Source organism: Chaetura pelagica, unplaced genomic scaffold (assembly GCF_000747805.2).
Source record: "Chaetura pelagica isolate M959 unplaced genomic scaffold, ChaPel_1.0 scaffold868, whole genome shotgun sequence".
Lineage (NCBI taxonomy): Eukaryota > Metazoa > Chordata > Aves > Apodiformes > Apodidae > Chaetura > Chaetura pelagica.
The window spans coordinates 64,760-80,389 of record NW_009954178.1 but is presented as its reverse complement, the minus strand read 5'-3'; the positions used below and the strand labels follow the sequence as shown (position 1 = coordinate 80,389).

The 15,630-nt window shown below is 50.0% G+C and overlaps 1 protein-coding gene across 1 annotated transcript in view; it reads right to left on the bottom strand.

The window, feature by feature from the left end:
* Nucleotides 1–15,630, bottom strand: part of SCAP (SREBF chaperone) — a 41,134-nt gene that overhangs the window by 18,553 nt on the left and 6,951 nt on the right. Inside the window, exons 2-8 of the mRNA XM_010002851.1 lie at nucleotides 10,615–10,744; nucleotides 9,024–9,181; nucleotides 5,530–5,750; nucleotides 4,110–4,215; nucleotides 3,388–3,560; nucleotides 2,634–2,760; nucleotides 449–561 (exon numbers count right to left, since the gene is read on the bottom strand). Of these exons, the coding sequence (XP_010001153.1) occupies nucleotides 449–561; nucleotides 2,634–2,760; nucleotides 3,388–3,560; nucleotides 4,110–4,215; nucleotides 5,530–5,750; nucleotides 9,024–9,181; nucleotides 10,615–10,744 (1,028 nt within the window). The remainder of the gene's footprint in view (nucleotides 1–448; nucleotides 562–2,633; nucleotides 2,761–3,387; nucleotides 3,561–4,109; nucleotides 4,216–5,529; nucleotides 5,751–9,023; nucleotides 9,182–10,614; nucleotides 10,745–15,630) is intronic.

Sequence of the window (15,630 nt, the reverse complement as noted above, 5' to 3'; positions counted from 1 at the left end):
GACACAAGAGGACAAGGTGTTAAGGACCCCAGGAGTCACAGGTCTCCCTTAATAACACCTGTTTAAACTTCTTTAGCCAGTGCTTCAGTCAACAGCATTAAAAAGCAGTGCCCACAGTTACAGGCTTGTGTTAGTTGCTGGAATTCACAGCATACACTGGTTTGGGTTGGAAGGGATCTGAAAGATCATCTACATCCAACCCCTACATGGGCAGGGACACCTCCCAGCAGCCCAGGCTGCTCCAAGCCCCATCCAACCTGCCCTTCAACACTCTGAATTATAAAAAAACCTAAAAATGGTACAAGTAAGACAAATTAATACCACTCCAAATCTACACCCACCACACTCAGCATTTGGCTCCTTCACTGCTCAGAATTAAGACCACTCCCCACCTCCCAGTTCACCTGATTTCCTCTCTCCCAGCATTTTCCCAGAGCAGGCTTCATACCTTGGGCGATGCGGAGCTTCACTTCCAGGTCAACGGGTGTGGAGACAACAGACTTGGTGAGCACCAGCACGTTCTCCAGGCCAATCACCACAACCAAGTATGGAAATATCTCTCTAGAGGAAAGAGAACCAGAACTGAGGATGAGATCCTTGGTGGAAAAGAAGGGAAGGACACAAGTTATGGAGCAAACACGCATCCTAGAGGTGAGGAAACGCTGCCCAGCACCCTCAGCCGAGTCACTTCTTGTATGATATTACTCCATGTTGACCTAAGAGGTCTGTATTTCATCTGCTTGGGAGAGAGAGGAACATTTTTGCAAAGCTGCATGATTTTCTGGAAAATGTCCATTGTAGATCACCACTAAATTAGTCGTAATGCTTCCTGGAGTGGGGACAATGCTCCTCAAAGAGTCTCTCTGGCATCCAGTACACAGAGGTGCAAATCAAAAAGCTGGATTTCCAACCCACAGCAACAGGCTCAGGACAATTTGTGAGGCCACAAGAGGGGAGGGAGCATGTTCCACCATCATCAGGGAAAATCCTCTTGTGCACCATCCTGTGGACCACCATGGTCTAGCACAATTCCAGAGAAGCTGCCTTCAGAAGATCGTCCAGACATGGAAAAGAAAACTCATCATTCTCTCATCAACTATGTCCTACTTAAACCACAGCTTCTGCTGCAGGAGATGACTAATCAGCAGCCCCAGGTTAGGAGTTTCAGTAGTCCTTGAAGAGTCAGCAGTTTGCATGTTCCATGACCAGCAGTTTAAAGCCAGGAGACACTGGCTCTTCTTGCAGTGACACGAGTCCATGCAGCACAAGCACAAGGTGCTCACACTCTGCAACTCCAAACCCCCAGTCCATCTGTCCCCACTCAGAGGCAGATGGCAGGAGACCCTCGTCCTGCTGCCAGTGCCAAGCACTGAGGAAGAGCTCAGAAGAGGAAGAGATGCTGTATCCTGTCTATCCACTCCAACATTAACACTTCATTGCTCTGATGGCAGCAGGAGCAGCACCAGAGCACGGTCCAGCACCCCCAGGAGCCCACACAAGCCCTGCTGTCAGCTCCAGTAGGAGCAGACCTCACCTGCCTCCCTGCATCCTTGTGAGCAGAGACAGCCTCTGCTTTACCCAAAATGTTTAGAAGATCAAAGAACTTCTCACATGAGCTTCTCTTGTCTAAAATGCAAACATTCACATTTGAGCTGCTTGGTTTAGGTCTCATCTAGAGACTCTCCCAGCCCACCAGCTCACAGGAATCCCAATTCCAGTGAACTTCAGCTATCCTGATCAACCTCCTTCTTTCTTCAGCCCTGCACAGATCATGCCACTTATCTCCACTTGGGTTCATTTCCATAAGGCTAGACTGGTGTCTGCCTCACCTGTAATCACTTCATTATAAAAGACTAATAATGATTAAGGTCCCGATTTCTCTCTCAGGTGTGTAGCAAGCAAAGATCAACAAGCTGTATTTTAATACCTCACAGAAAGAGGGAGGGAAAAGGCTTATCATAAATACACTGAACAACAAACACACCTGTATCTGGAAGGTTGTAAAGAAAATGGATAAAAAAGGCTGAAAGTTAGATCAAAGTTTAACCAGGCTCCACACCCAAATCCCAGCCTGTGGGCACTGGCACCTGACACACCAAGAACTCACTGTCCCCAGCCAGGCATTACAGGGAAAGTGCTCTGGCAGGCCCTGGGGAATCAATCCATTCTGCTGGAAAACCATTTTTAGAAATCAAGACTGAATGAACTGTACCCTCTAGGAGGAACAAGTTGATTTGTTTAGCCCTTCTGTGAGACAACAGGAAGGCTGAGAAGATACAAAGGCCTCGGCCATTGCACCGACCAGAAGGGCCCCCCTGGGTTCCCCCCATGTTTCTGCATCCAAGTGTTGCCCTTTTTCTGGTATTAAGAGGATAAACACCCAGTGGATCCCACCTGCTGTATTTGTACAGCTCAGAGTGACCTGGTCTTGGTTCATAATTAGGGTTCTACAGGGGGATCTAAAAGCTCTGCAGAAGGTCAGGATGGATCCAAGGGTTGAAGCTCTGCAGAGGAATCTGGACAGGCTGGATCCAGGGATACTAGAACTCAAAGAATGAGCATTTAACAGCTGTTTTAAATTGGTTTCACCTCTATCTCCCCTTCCTTAGGAAGGTCTGGTGCTGGGAACATACCCTCCATTAAGAGTAGGTGTCAAACCAAAGAGGGTGCACAGCCCAACAGACATCAGCAGGGAGCTGAGCACCGTCACCACCGCCGCCAGCGCCAGGCCCCACTTGGACTTCACCATGTCAATCTTCCCTGGGAAACAGAACAAAGCCTCAGTTACCAAGGAAAAGAAAACAACACATTAATAAAAATATCCAGGATCCTCATCCTGACTTATTCCAGCCCGTGGCCCAGAGACCCAGAAGTAAGGGTGGTTTATGTCTGAACTGGAGCTCCCTGATACGCACGAGGAAGGAACAGAGGACAGAGCAGGGCTTGCAGCTCTAAGAGCCAGTCCAGCATGTTGGGGTATGAGAAAAGGAACTTAGCTCCAAAGATGTATTTCATCTGTCTCACAACCAATTCATGTCTCCAAATTGGAAAAAAAAAGTGTCCCTACTGTGGCATTTAAATCTATCTAAGATGGAAAATGCCTCAGAAAGGAATAACATCTCACTGGCCCAGAGGGACCAAGCAGCAGAAATCAGAAAAAAGCAGGACTAATGATTCTCTTCTGTCACTCTACATGACAGTTCAATTGCAACACCAGCATTCCTGATGGAAGAGGAGGGAAGTGCAGTGCTCTGGGACAGGAGTCTCCCTTATCTGTAGCCAGGGAGAGGACATCCTGCCACAGATCCCTATGGATATTCAGCTGGCAGGTATGTAGGTGGCTTATCAGCTTGCATCCCCCCAGGGCTCCCCAACCCCCAGACCTACGTGTGGAGAAGTAGATGTAAGCAAAGAGTATGATGTAGGTGGTGACCAGGGGAATGAGCTCAGCAATGCCAATCTCCTCCTTGAAGTGGACGTGGACGATGTTCTCCTCCCGCAGGCTGCAGTTGGGGCTGGGATGCAGCAGCTTGAGGCGAGCGCGGAGGCTGCTGAGGAACCTGGGGTGGGAAGGAGGGAATTCTGCACTAGGAGGGTGGGGAGACCCTGTCACAGGCTGCCCAGGGAAGTTCCTCATCCCTGGAAGTGTTCCATGCCAGCTTGGATGGGGCTTGGAGCAGCCTGGGCTGCTGGGAGGTGTCCCTGCCCATGCAGGGGGGTTGGATCTGGATGATCTTGAAGGTCCCTTCCCACCCAAACCAGTCTGGGATTCCATGATTATATGATGTCCCAGGAACTGGGTCAAAACAGACACACTGGGCCTTGGCTGCAGCAGTGACAGTTCTGGGTGCAGATGAAGCCACCAGCAGCTTTGGGTATTATACAGGCTTTTTAAAAAATAATTATTTAATTCCCTTAAAACACAGCAAGTTTTCTCCCCAAAACAGCACCTTGTTTTTCTACAGCACCTTCAGAAGATCCTAAAATACCCTAAACCACAAGAAAATAGGGCTTAACAAAAAACACAGCAACACTCAGAGGAGAAGCAACTTGCCAAGAACTGAAGAAGGGATCCCTAAGGTAGAAAGAGCACAGCTCAAGCTCCTCACCTGGAATCATATCTCTGGAGGCCCAGGGTGACAGTGTAGGACACCACGCGCTTCCTGTTGTAGAGGTTCACCCCACTGTACTTCCCAGGGAGCCCAAACAGCAGGTCTGGAAAACAACACAGTATGGACCAAACAGTGGGATCACCAAACAGAAAGAGATGGGACAGCAGAGGTGTTCGTGGTGAGGAATGATGAGCAAGGACTTCAGTTTTCAGAGAGCTTTCTCTGATGAGACCTTATCAATGTGGAGAAACACCTGAGGCAGGGGAGCACAGGAATTCCTTTCAGACACAAGAAGAACCTTCCTTCCTGTGGGCAGTTCTTCTGTCCTGCTCTTCTTCCTGACAGGGCTGTTTGTAGCAGACCAGGTCTGCCCTCTAATCCTAACCCAGAAGCTGCAGGAAGACTTTGCATTGCAAAGGGTGTTTCATGTCTCTTCTGTTAATCTTGTGTACTAAACACAGACTTTAAAAATTATGCATAAAACTGGAAGAGGGGAGTTTAGGTGAGACATGAGGGAGAAATTCTGTGCTGTGAGGGTGGGGAGAGCCTGGCCCAGGTTGCCCAGGGAAGCTGTGGCTGCCCCATCCCTGGCAGTGTTGAAGGGCAGGTTGGATGGGGCTTGGAGCAGCCTGGGCTGGTGGGAGGTGTCCCTGCCCATGAAAAGGGGTGGGACTGGATGACCTTTAAGGTCCTTTCCAACCCAAACCATTCCATGATTCTATGAACACGACCACTTTTATCAGGAATTCCCAGGATATCATGTACCTCTGTTGCTCGTGAGTGAGCCCTCCCAAAGAGGCTCCACAGCAGTGAGGACAGGCTTCGGATGCTCAAAAAAATCATCTTTAAAACGAATTTACTTTAGGGTTACAAATCCCCTTTTCAGACCTAGCTTCCTGACACCCACAAAGTCCACATAAAACCTAAGAAACAGCTTTTCCTCTGGCCTTATGGAGCCACTCAACCATATCCTCCCAGCCATGGTCAGTGATTATGACAGACAAACACTAGTGTGAGACTCAGTGACAAGGCAGGGAACGTGCAAGGAACAGTCAGTAAAGGCACAAGAGGGTGGATGCTCATTTATCTGTGCCAATCAGACAGTGCTTGAGCAAGCCAGGCAGCAGAGCACACGTGGAGTTAGAGGAACAAAGACTCTGGTGAGTTTCCTGCTGTTTTTACACCTCTGGACAGGAGGCTGGCTGAGAGGAATTCTTCACCTTCCACATACACAGAACTGAGCTCAAACCCAGACATGAAATGAGCTGACATCTACTTGGTAGCTTCATTCCAGGTGCTGTGAGCAACCCAAGTGCCACCCAATTTGGTGCCGTTGGCAGCTTAGATGTTGGGGAGAGCACCAAACAGCCAGGCTGCAGGGATCTCTCCCAGCCTCCTTGGCTCCTCAGCCTCTTACCTTTGAGGGTGGCTGATGTTTGTAAGGTCTTTGGTTCATGCTGGTGGATGGTTTTGATGATATCTGGGTCAGCATTGAATCTCTCTCGGTCGTTCTGCCAGAAGTTCCCTGGGGACAGCAAGAGGCAGCCGTGCTCAGGGAGCAGGTTCCGCAGCTTCTTGAGGCCAGGCAGAAGATCTGTCACCTGAAGGCAAACCTCCTCCAGGCTTTTGACACCAGAACTGAAAGACAAACACAGGTTGGACACTGATGTTGCAGCTCTCAGGTGTCCCTGCCCATGGCAGGGAGGTTGGAAACCGATGATCTTTAAGGTCCCTGTCAACCTTAACCATGTTGTGATTCCCACAAAGAAAAGGCAAAGCTGCTGAGAACACCTCTAGGACGTGCAGCACCACATTCCTGCTCTTGGTCTGAGGATCAGGAGCCCTGGGCCACTGCCTGGGATCTCCCCTGTAAGAGGTGCACAAGCTCCAGCAGCCCAGGCTCTGCACCCTGCCCAGCCTCACAGCTTCCACTCCTCATCCAGCCCAGGAGCCACAATTTTCAGTTCTACATTTAAGATCCTTTCAGGAGAAACTCTGCCCGTTACTCCCAGAGAGAGGACAAGGGAGGATGGATTAAAACTGCAGGAGGAGAGATTTAGGTGAGACATCAGGAGGAAATTCTTCACTGTGAGGGTGGGGAGATCCTGGCTCAGGTTGCCCAGGGAAGCTGTGGCTGCCCCATCCCTGGGGGTGTTGAAGGGCAGGTTGGATGGGGCTTGGAGCAACCACCAAACTGGGAGCCCTAATCTCAAGGCCTAGGTCTGAGTGCTAAAGGTTTTTTCTTCTGGGGTAAGTTTAATTTTGCTTCCACGCTGCATCACTGGTCACCAAGGGCACATCAAGGGGAGATAATGAGAAGACAACACACGTCCTGGGAGCAATTTGTTTCTAACTTGTAACTGGCAACTCTCTACTGATTATTATCTGAAGTTACACACATGATAAAGGAGGAGATGAACTGCAAACACAGAAAGAATGTCAGTGCCAAGGTTTCGTGAGCTGGCAGGAACAAGCAACATATTTAACAGCATAAATGGCATCTCTAAAAAGGTCCCACCAAGAGAGCAGGCAGCTTGCTGGCAAGGAATGGCTTCACAATGAAACAGAAAAGGACAAATCACCCCGTGGAGCAGCAAAGTGGACACTCAAAAATGAAGCAATGAAGGATGCTGTCAAGGAAGTGTGAACAAGCAGTAAATCTTCCCTACCTGTGTAAGCTAGAGGAGAAAGAATGAAGAAAGCTCCTGGCTGAAAAGCCAGGAGATGATCAAAGACTCTAATCTCACCATTTCTCACTGCACTTGGCCAGTTCTCAGCACCATTACTCTCCCTGAAGACAGTTTGTGAGGACAGGAAGCCTTCCCTCCTTGTCTGTCTGTCTAAACCCAGCCAACAACTTGACCACAGGTATTAATGAAAATGAAGTGGATTTTCTCACAGACAGTTCAGAGAACCAGGCTTATTATGTATTTTTATTAATAACCTTGGAATAAGACCTAGGGACATCTGCCACCAACACAAAATTTAAAAACAACCCACTGTTGATACAGAAAAGGAACAGAATATCTGGAATGGTTGATGGGGGGGGCTGGAATCAGTTTAGTCTCCTCTCTATCAACAGCACAAAGTGCAAGACCAAGCACCTGGGGACTAAAACAAGTTTCTGTTCTAAGGTGGGAGCTCATCAGCTGGAAATGACAGAGAGGGACACAGGGAAGTTAATCAATCACTTCCTGGAGTGCAAAACTGATGTGACTGGCCATGAAAAAGGGACCTGCAACACTACTTCAGGAAAGGCATTTCCATGGGAAATCATGCACAAATTCCCCAGGGGTCAGTGCTGGGACCAGTGCTGTTTGACATCCCTGTTGGTGACATGGACAGTGGGATCCATGTCCCCTAGGCAGCTTTGCTGGTGACACCAAACTGTGTGATGAGGTGGAGGGGAGGGATCCATCCAGAGGGACCTGTGGGACTGTGCAAACTGCATGAAGTTCAACCAGGCCAAGTGCAAGGTCCTGCACCTGAGTCAGGGCAATTCCAGGCACAGACACAGACACAGGTTTGGGGGAAAATGCATGGAAAACAGCCCAGAAGAGGAGGACTTGGGGGTGATGGTGGATGAGAAGCTCAACTTGAGCCAGCACCATGTGCTGGAGCCCACAAATCAATTGTGTCCTGGGCTGTGTCACCTGCAGCGTGACCAGCAGGGCCAGGGAGGGGATTGTCCCCTTTATTTGGCTCTCATGACATCCCATCTGTAGAACTGTGTCCAGTCCAGAACACAGGAAGGACATGGAGCTGTTGGAGCAAGTCCAAAAGAGGTCTCGGAGATGCTGGGAGGGCTGGAGCAGCTCTGCTCTGGAGCCAGGCTGGGAGAGTTGGGGTGTTCAGCCTGGAGAAGAGAAGGCTCCAGGGAGACCTGAGAGCACCTTCCAGTGCCTGAAGGGGCTCCAGGAAAGCTGGGGAGGGGCTTGGGACAAGGGCAGGGAGGGATGGGAGCAGGGGGAAGGGGTTCCAGCTGCCAGAGGGAGCTGGAGCTGAGATGTGAGGGAGAAATTCTGGGCTGTGAGGGTGGGGAGAGCCTGGCCCAGGTTGCCCAGGGAAGCTGTGGCTGGCCCCTCCCCGGCAGTGCTGAAGGGCAGGTTGGATGGGGCTTGGAGCAGCCTGGGCTGCTGGGAGGGGTCCCTGCCCATGCAGGGGTGGGACTGGATGAGCTTTAAGGACCCTTCCCACCGAAACCATTCCATGATTCTATAAGGCTTCTCTAAGAGCACTGTGTACATTTCTGATCTCCCACATTGAGGAATGACACAAACACCAAGAGAGCCAAGAGGAGCAACCAGGACAACAAACTGAGCACAGAGACATCTTACCAGAGCAAGCCAAGAGCTTCACATGTTTAGCTTAACAAACAAGGACTCGGGGTGGGGAGTTTGAGTTCTCCCTGTAAACATCTGGAAGCAGAGGGAAGCTATTTTTGTACAAAGACTGTGTCAGGACAAAACCAAGCAGGTATAAACTGGTCCTAAACACAGCCAAAGTGGCAAGTCAGGAGGAGGTTCCTGACCACGTGAAATTGTAGAAGAGCTTCACAACAGGATGGTGGGGTCAAATGACCCTGCTTTAATATGAAGCTTGTTTGTGAAGGGATTACATGACCCTGCTGTCTGCTGTAAAAGGTGTAACCTTGGAGGCACCTTCCAGACCCCTCTGCCTCCAATTAGAAGGTTCCTGACAATGAGTGACTCGGGGACAGGGGAGCACAGCAGCTGAACTGCCCTTCCTGCAGGATGGACTCGCCGACACTTGTTAGTGGGAGCTCTCATCTTCTCATTTTGAGAAGCCCACAACTTCCAAGCTAATAACCAGCTTTCCTAGGCAGCAATCTGTGTGTACAGCAGTTGGGCTGGTGTTTCTTCCACCCAGTCCTTCATCAACAGTAATTACCTGTCCCTCAGGGCGTGGTTTCTAATCTCCTCCACGAGCTGGAAGACGCGGGAGAGGGGCGACCGGAACACGTCGACCGGGAGGAAGTTCTTCTGCCACGGGGAGACAGTGGCTTTCACCAGGACCTGCTGGACATAGGCCACGGGAGCACCAAGGTACTGTGGGGAAGCCAGAAGGAGAACCAACACACAGGGTGAGTGGGAAGCTGCTGAGCAGAATCAGCCCACAGCCTGGCACCCTTTCAGGGAGGCGTTTGCCAGACTCCGCTTTCCTTTCCCAAACGGGAGGTGAAACACGACGGAACCGACCCAGCCAGAACAAAAAAGAGCCTGTTTCTCAAGGAGGCAAAATGCCACTCCCCATCCTGGCATGGGTCTGTTGGGCTGCTTTCTGAGGCAGAGGCTCCAAGCCCCTGCTGAATTTGGTGCTGGAATGAAGAGGCAGGGGCAGGGACTCGTTGCCTCTGGCAGATGCTCTCATGATGCTGTGGTTCCCCCTGCCTGAGCTGGTTCTGCTGGGTGACATTTACATCCTCCTGGTGCCCGTGCCCAGGGCTGCCCTGCTCTGGGGACAGGCCCTGACAGCCCGTGGCAGCCAGAGCTTTTGTGCTCTGATATCTGAACAGAGCAGCAGAGCAGAAGGGGAGATTTAATCAGGCAGCAGCAGCAGTCCCAGCCAACAGCACAGTGCAAAGGGCTCTCAAAGGCACCAGGGAATGGAAAAGGCAGCACATTATTTCAAACATAGTGGGCAGAGAACACCCGGAGAGAGCAGAGAGCTGGAGGCATCAAAAGCATTAAGCCAACTTGTACTTAAGAGAGGCCCTGGAATGAAAAAGAGCAAGGCAGATTACAGAGGATGATTTTAGAATTGTTTCCTGATCTGTTGGACCAAGGTATCAGCTTTCTTGGAAACCATCAGGGTCCCAGCTTTGCTCATGCAAAAGAAAATTCAATTCTTTGCCCTTAACACAAGGAACTGTGTCTCAGTTACTCACATGATACATACCAGTCAATTACAAAAACACCAAACCCAAACCCACCTTCTTTTAGACCGTACTCAACTCACCAGGTTCCTCAAGCATCCCTGCACTCCCCAGACCCTCCTGCAGACACTAGCTCTGCAGCCAGACTTTGGTTCCCTAAATTCTAATTCAAATGAAAAATTCTTCATTATGACCTAAAAAAAAGCCTGTCATGGAGGTGAGGCCTAGACCATCCACATCACCAGAAAAAGCCCTGCCAGATGCAGTATTTTAAAGCCAAAGAAGATGGCTGGGGTGGAACTGGATGAGTTTTAAGGTCCCTTCCCACCCAAACTAGTCTAGGATTTTATCAACAATGCTTTAAGAAGTGTACTATGTGCCTCAGTTACCCATGAAACCACAGGCTCTTAAAAGGCACTTCAGAGCTTTTAACTCTCCCAAATGCCCAGAATCTGCTTTTCCTGACAGAACAACACTAGCATGAGACAAACACAGCCTAAAGTTGGCAGTGACACAGCAGAAGACATCACCAGAAATATATTGCATTGCTGAGAGCGGAGTCCAGGTGACACAGCAGGGATGTTTCCCCCCCAGAGCAGGACTCACCCAGTCGGGACGCTCGCTGAGATCCCCTTGCTGCAGCCCCAGGTCTGCAGAGGGTGGGGAGTAATCCTTCACAGGGGTGCTGAACTCCACAGGTCCTGTTCCAGGCAGGGGCAGCTTCAGCAGCGGGTAACTGTGATTAAGACATGAGCAAGAAACATCATGCTTTGGGGTTTTAACCAGGCTTTTCAACAGAAGACCTCAAAAAATAAATGGGTTATGAAATCACAGAGTATTAGGGTTTGGAAGGGACCTCCGAAGATCAGTGAGTCCAACCCCCCTGCCAGAGCAGGAACAAACCCAGGGCAGGTTGCTCAGAAAGGCACCCAGACAGATCTGGAAAGTCTTCAGAGAAGGAGACTCCACAGCCTCTCTGGGCAGCCTGTCCCAGGGCTCTGTCACCCTCACACCAAAGAAGTTCTTCCTCACGTTGAGCTGGAACTTCCTGGGCTGCAGTTTGAATCCATTGCCCCTCGTTCTGTCCCAGGGCACACATGACAAGACCTTGTCCCTGCCTTCTTGATGCCCTCATGTATTTAGAGACATTCATTAGATGCCCCCTCAGTTTTCTCCTCTCCAGACTGAACAGCCCCAGTTCTCTCAGCCCTTCCTCACAGAGCAGGTGTTCCAGTCCCTTCATCATCCTCGTAGCCTCCCTTGGACTCTCTCCAGCAGATCCCTGTCCCCCTTGAACTGGGGAGCCCAGAACTGGACACAACACTCCAAGTGAGGTCTCACCAGGGCCAAGTAGAGGGGGAGAACCTCCCTTCATCTGCTGGCCACACTCTGTTTCATGCACCCCAAGATACCATTTGCCCTCTTGGCCACCAGAGCACATGGCTGTTCCATGGAGAACTATGAGCCCACTCCAGGTAAACACAACCTCTGCAGGACAGGAAACACAGCTGGAATCCAAGAGGGGTTTAGCTCCCATAGGAATTGTTTGATGTGTGTCCCCAGCACAAGAGACAATTGGCCTTTCTCCCTTGGGAAGGGGTAACTGAAAGTCCTGGGAGAAAAAGTAGGGAAGTTCTTGCAGGACCTCACCTGGATGACTCTCCATCACCTCAAAGTTAGTGCTAAAAACATCAACCACATCTCAACCATTCTGTGAGAAAATGTAATAAATGGCTGCTTTCCTGACCCAAGGCCTGTGCTAATCACCTCTTTTCCCTGATTAAGACTTAAAATTATTTCCAGTGCAAGTCATTAAGTTCATTGGTCCTCAAAGCACTTTTAGTAGTAGCAATGAGACAACAAACCAGCTACAAAATATTTCTCTGCTTGCTCCTTTGTTACTACAATCTTCAGATGACTGTAGCAGCTGCCTCACCACAAAGACTTCAAGCTGGGTGGAAGTTGAGAACCTGAAGTTTTGCACAGTTTAGAACAGTGGTTTTAGCTTCAGAGGTTGTAAAAAATTATTAAAATCAGATCAGAATTGAACTGGTGGAAAAAGCAAGAGTGCTGCTACAGAGTGGGAACTGTCAGCACCAAAATGAACCAGTTTACTGGGCCTTCTGATGAGAAAACTTCTGCCATTTTGCTGTGTGATGCACAACAATCTAGCAGGGCTTAAATTTCTGATGTATCTTCCCATTTATAGCAGAACTTTTCTTGCAGTTATTGCCAGAATAAATACAAAGGCCTTGGGATTGTTGTCATGCAATCCTGTGCCTGCTTCCCCAAAGGCCAAGGGGGGGGATAAGAAGCAGGTAGAGCCCAGGCTTCAAACTGAACAAAAGGCTGAAAAAGAACAGTGAAATCAGAAGCACAGCTCATCAGATTTGCTGTTTTACCAATCTGGCAGAAACAGAACATCTAATGATGATCATGTGCTTGTGCAATGAGAGGGAACAGAAAAAGGAGTAATAAAATAATGTGATACATCAGAGCTGAAAAATCCCAACAAAAGCTGCAGCCTGGAGACACAGCTGAGCCTCTGCTCTCTCACAGCCACAGAATCACAGGATTGTTGAGGCTGGAAAAGCCCTCTGAGATCATCAAGTCCAACCTATGACCAACACCACCACATCTCCAGACCATGGCACTAAGTGCCACCTCCAGCCTTTCCCTGAACACCTCCAGGGATGGTGCCTCCACCACTTCCCTGGGCAGTCCATCCCAATGTCTGATCACCCTTTCCATGAGGAAGTGCTTCCTGATATCCCACCTAAACCTCCCCTGGAGCAGCTTCAGGCCAGGCCCTTTTGCCTTGTTGCTGGTTGCCTGGAAAAGGAGCCCAACCCCACCTGAGCACAACCTCCCTTCAGGTGGTTGCAGAGAGTGAGAAGGTCCCCCCTGAGTCTCCTCTTCTCCAGGCTAAACAACCCCAGCTCCCTCAGTCTCTCCTCATCAGACTTTCCCTCCAGTCCCTTCCCCAGCCTTGTTGTCTCCCCTGGACCTGCCCCAGCACCTCAATGTCCTTCCTGCAGTGAGGGGCCCAGAGTTGCACCCAGTGCTCGGGGTGAGGCCTGCCCAGTGCTGAGCATAGGAGGAGAATCACCTCCCTGCTCCTGCTGGCCACACCATTCCTGGTACAAGCCAGGATGCCACTGGCCTTTGGGCCACCTGGGCACCCTGCTGGCTCATGTCCAACCAGTTGTCAACCAGTGCCCCCAGGTTCCTTTCTGCCACACTGCTCCCCAGCCACTCTGCCCCCAGCCTGTGGTGCTGCACAAGCACCAACTGGTTTTAGTCCTTCCAAATGACACATAAGCTCCTGCTTGTCACAACTGATCTGCTGAAAACAAAAGCCTGGGGACATGCTTACAGCAATCACCCAGGGGCTGTGACTGACATAGGCTGCAATAAAAAATGCAGTATATGTGATAGACAAAGCCATGGTTTAGCTCCAGGCTGAGCTGCTGGAACCAGCAGAGCCCATGGTTGCAGAAGGTCAGGAAGCCTCCACACCCAGAGGTTGCTGAGAGCAACCTGGTGGATGGTTGGATTTCCATGGTCAGTGGTGAAGACCTGGCCACTGCCAGAGGCACCAAGCCAAGGGTGACAGAAACACTGAGCCCTTCTGGATGCTGAACATTTCACAAGTACTTGTTCCTAGTTCAGTGAGATTTCAGCTGGTCCTGAACATGGCTCCCACCTTCAAAACTCCTTCAACTCTTGCTGTCTTTGAGAGCAAAAATGCCACAAATCCTGGCAGAAGTGGATCACAGAATGGCCTGGAAGGGTCCATAAAGATCCTCTATTCCCAAGTCCCTGCATGGGCAGGGACACCTCCCAGCAGCCCAGGCTGCTCCAAGCCCCATCCAACCTGCCCTTCAACACTGCCAGGGATGGGGCAGCCACAGCTTCCCTGGGCAACTTGTTCTAGTGCCTTCCTGCCCTCATGGTGAAGAATTTCTTCCTGATGTCTGACCTAAATCTCCCCTCTTTCAAAAACTGCAGATAATGTCACCAAAGACAAAAGCTCTCAAGCCCTGCCTGACGTGTCTGTCTCACTGGCTTTACCAGTGGTGATGGAGCTGAGCTGTGAGGGAGAAATTCTGTGCTGTGAGGGTGGGGAGACCCTGGCCCAGGTTGCAGTCATCCAGACTGCTCGTGGAATGGTGCCCCAGGGGAGCTCAAGAACAAGACCAACTACTGGGCCTCTCCTCAGAGCTCCCTCCTCTTGAGACAACTAAAACATCAATAAGTGTCCCCATGAGGGAAGCAAGGACATATATTTCCTTGTGATACTTGAGGATTCGTGTTCATGAAAGGTCCTGAGCGTGCCTGGAAGGACACACCAAGTGCACGTTCACAGGAAGTTTTTTCAGTAAGATGCTAAAACATTAATTCTTTAATTTAATCAGTTTACACAGGCATGTGATACCAGCTGATCTGGCTGGTGATACCTGAGACAGACTGACAGCAGGGACACAAAAAAGGACAGAGAAAGAACCACACAAAGTGGAAGAAAAGTAGGATGTACAACAGGTGACAGGAAAGCTCAAAAAGAAGGGCTGGTTTTGAGGAGGGTTATTTTTAGATGCTCGTGCCAACAGCACAGCCTGACACCCTCCTGCAAACCCCAAAGAAAGGAAGAGCAGATCACTACAAGCTGGCATTGCTGAACTGGAGCAAGAGTGCACTGTAGTTACCAAGCCTGAGGTAGCTTCAAGCACAAATGTTCCTCCAGCTACTTTACATATTTTCAAGACAGCTTTGAGGGCCAAGATGGAGCCCTGCCAGGCCAGCCCCAGGCAGCTGGCAGCTCCCCAGAGCTGCAAACCCTACCACTGCCTTTTCCTCCTCCTCAGAATCAAAGCAGATCTCCACCACCCCACAACAGTCTTCAGCTGGTGAACAGGAAGAAAAATAGCTGCCAGGTCTTAGGTAACAGGGAAGGTGGTGATATATGGCCTTAAAATAGCTACCACCTCCTTTCTGCACACTGCAGAACAAGCTTTCAGCCTGTTCCAAAGGCAGAACAACCTGCAAACCCATTGCTTGTGGGAACCCAGACATTTGATAAAAGGGTCTTGGCCAGAAGGTAGAGAGGACAGGTATGTGGCAGCAACAGTTCCTTCTTTAGCCTTGGTAAGAGCACAAGGGGTACCTGCATCTGAATAAATGATGTTGGCTTTGCCCTGCTTCCTACTGACAAAAACCTGCACTGCAAAAGTAAAGATCCCCCGTGCTCTGTGCTGCCAGTTTCCTTTTCTGTGAAGCAGAATCACACAGAACTTGCCTGGGGGTTGGGAGTAGATGATCTTGAAGGTCCCTCCCAACCCAAACCATTCTGGGATTCTATTAACCAAATTGGATTTTAAATTCTTACTTTACAGGTATCACCTTTTTTTTCTCTGAGCTCTTGGGTCAGACAGATTAAGTGGCACTTTCCCTCTACTAGGGGGAAAAATCCCTCAGGCAAGGTTGTTCCTGTGAAGAACAGGAATGTTTCTTGCTGCAGATCCACTGGAGTGGGATGATGACAAGGAATGTCACCTACAAAGGGATATAAAGTAAACCAAGAAGTCAACTAACAAGCCCTGAACCAGTCAATAGCTAGTTCAG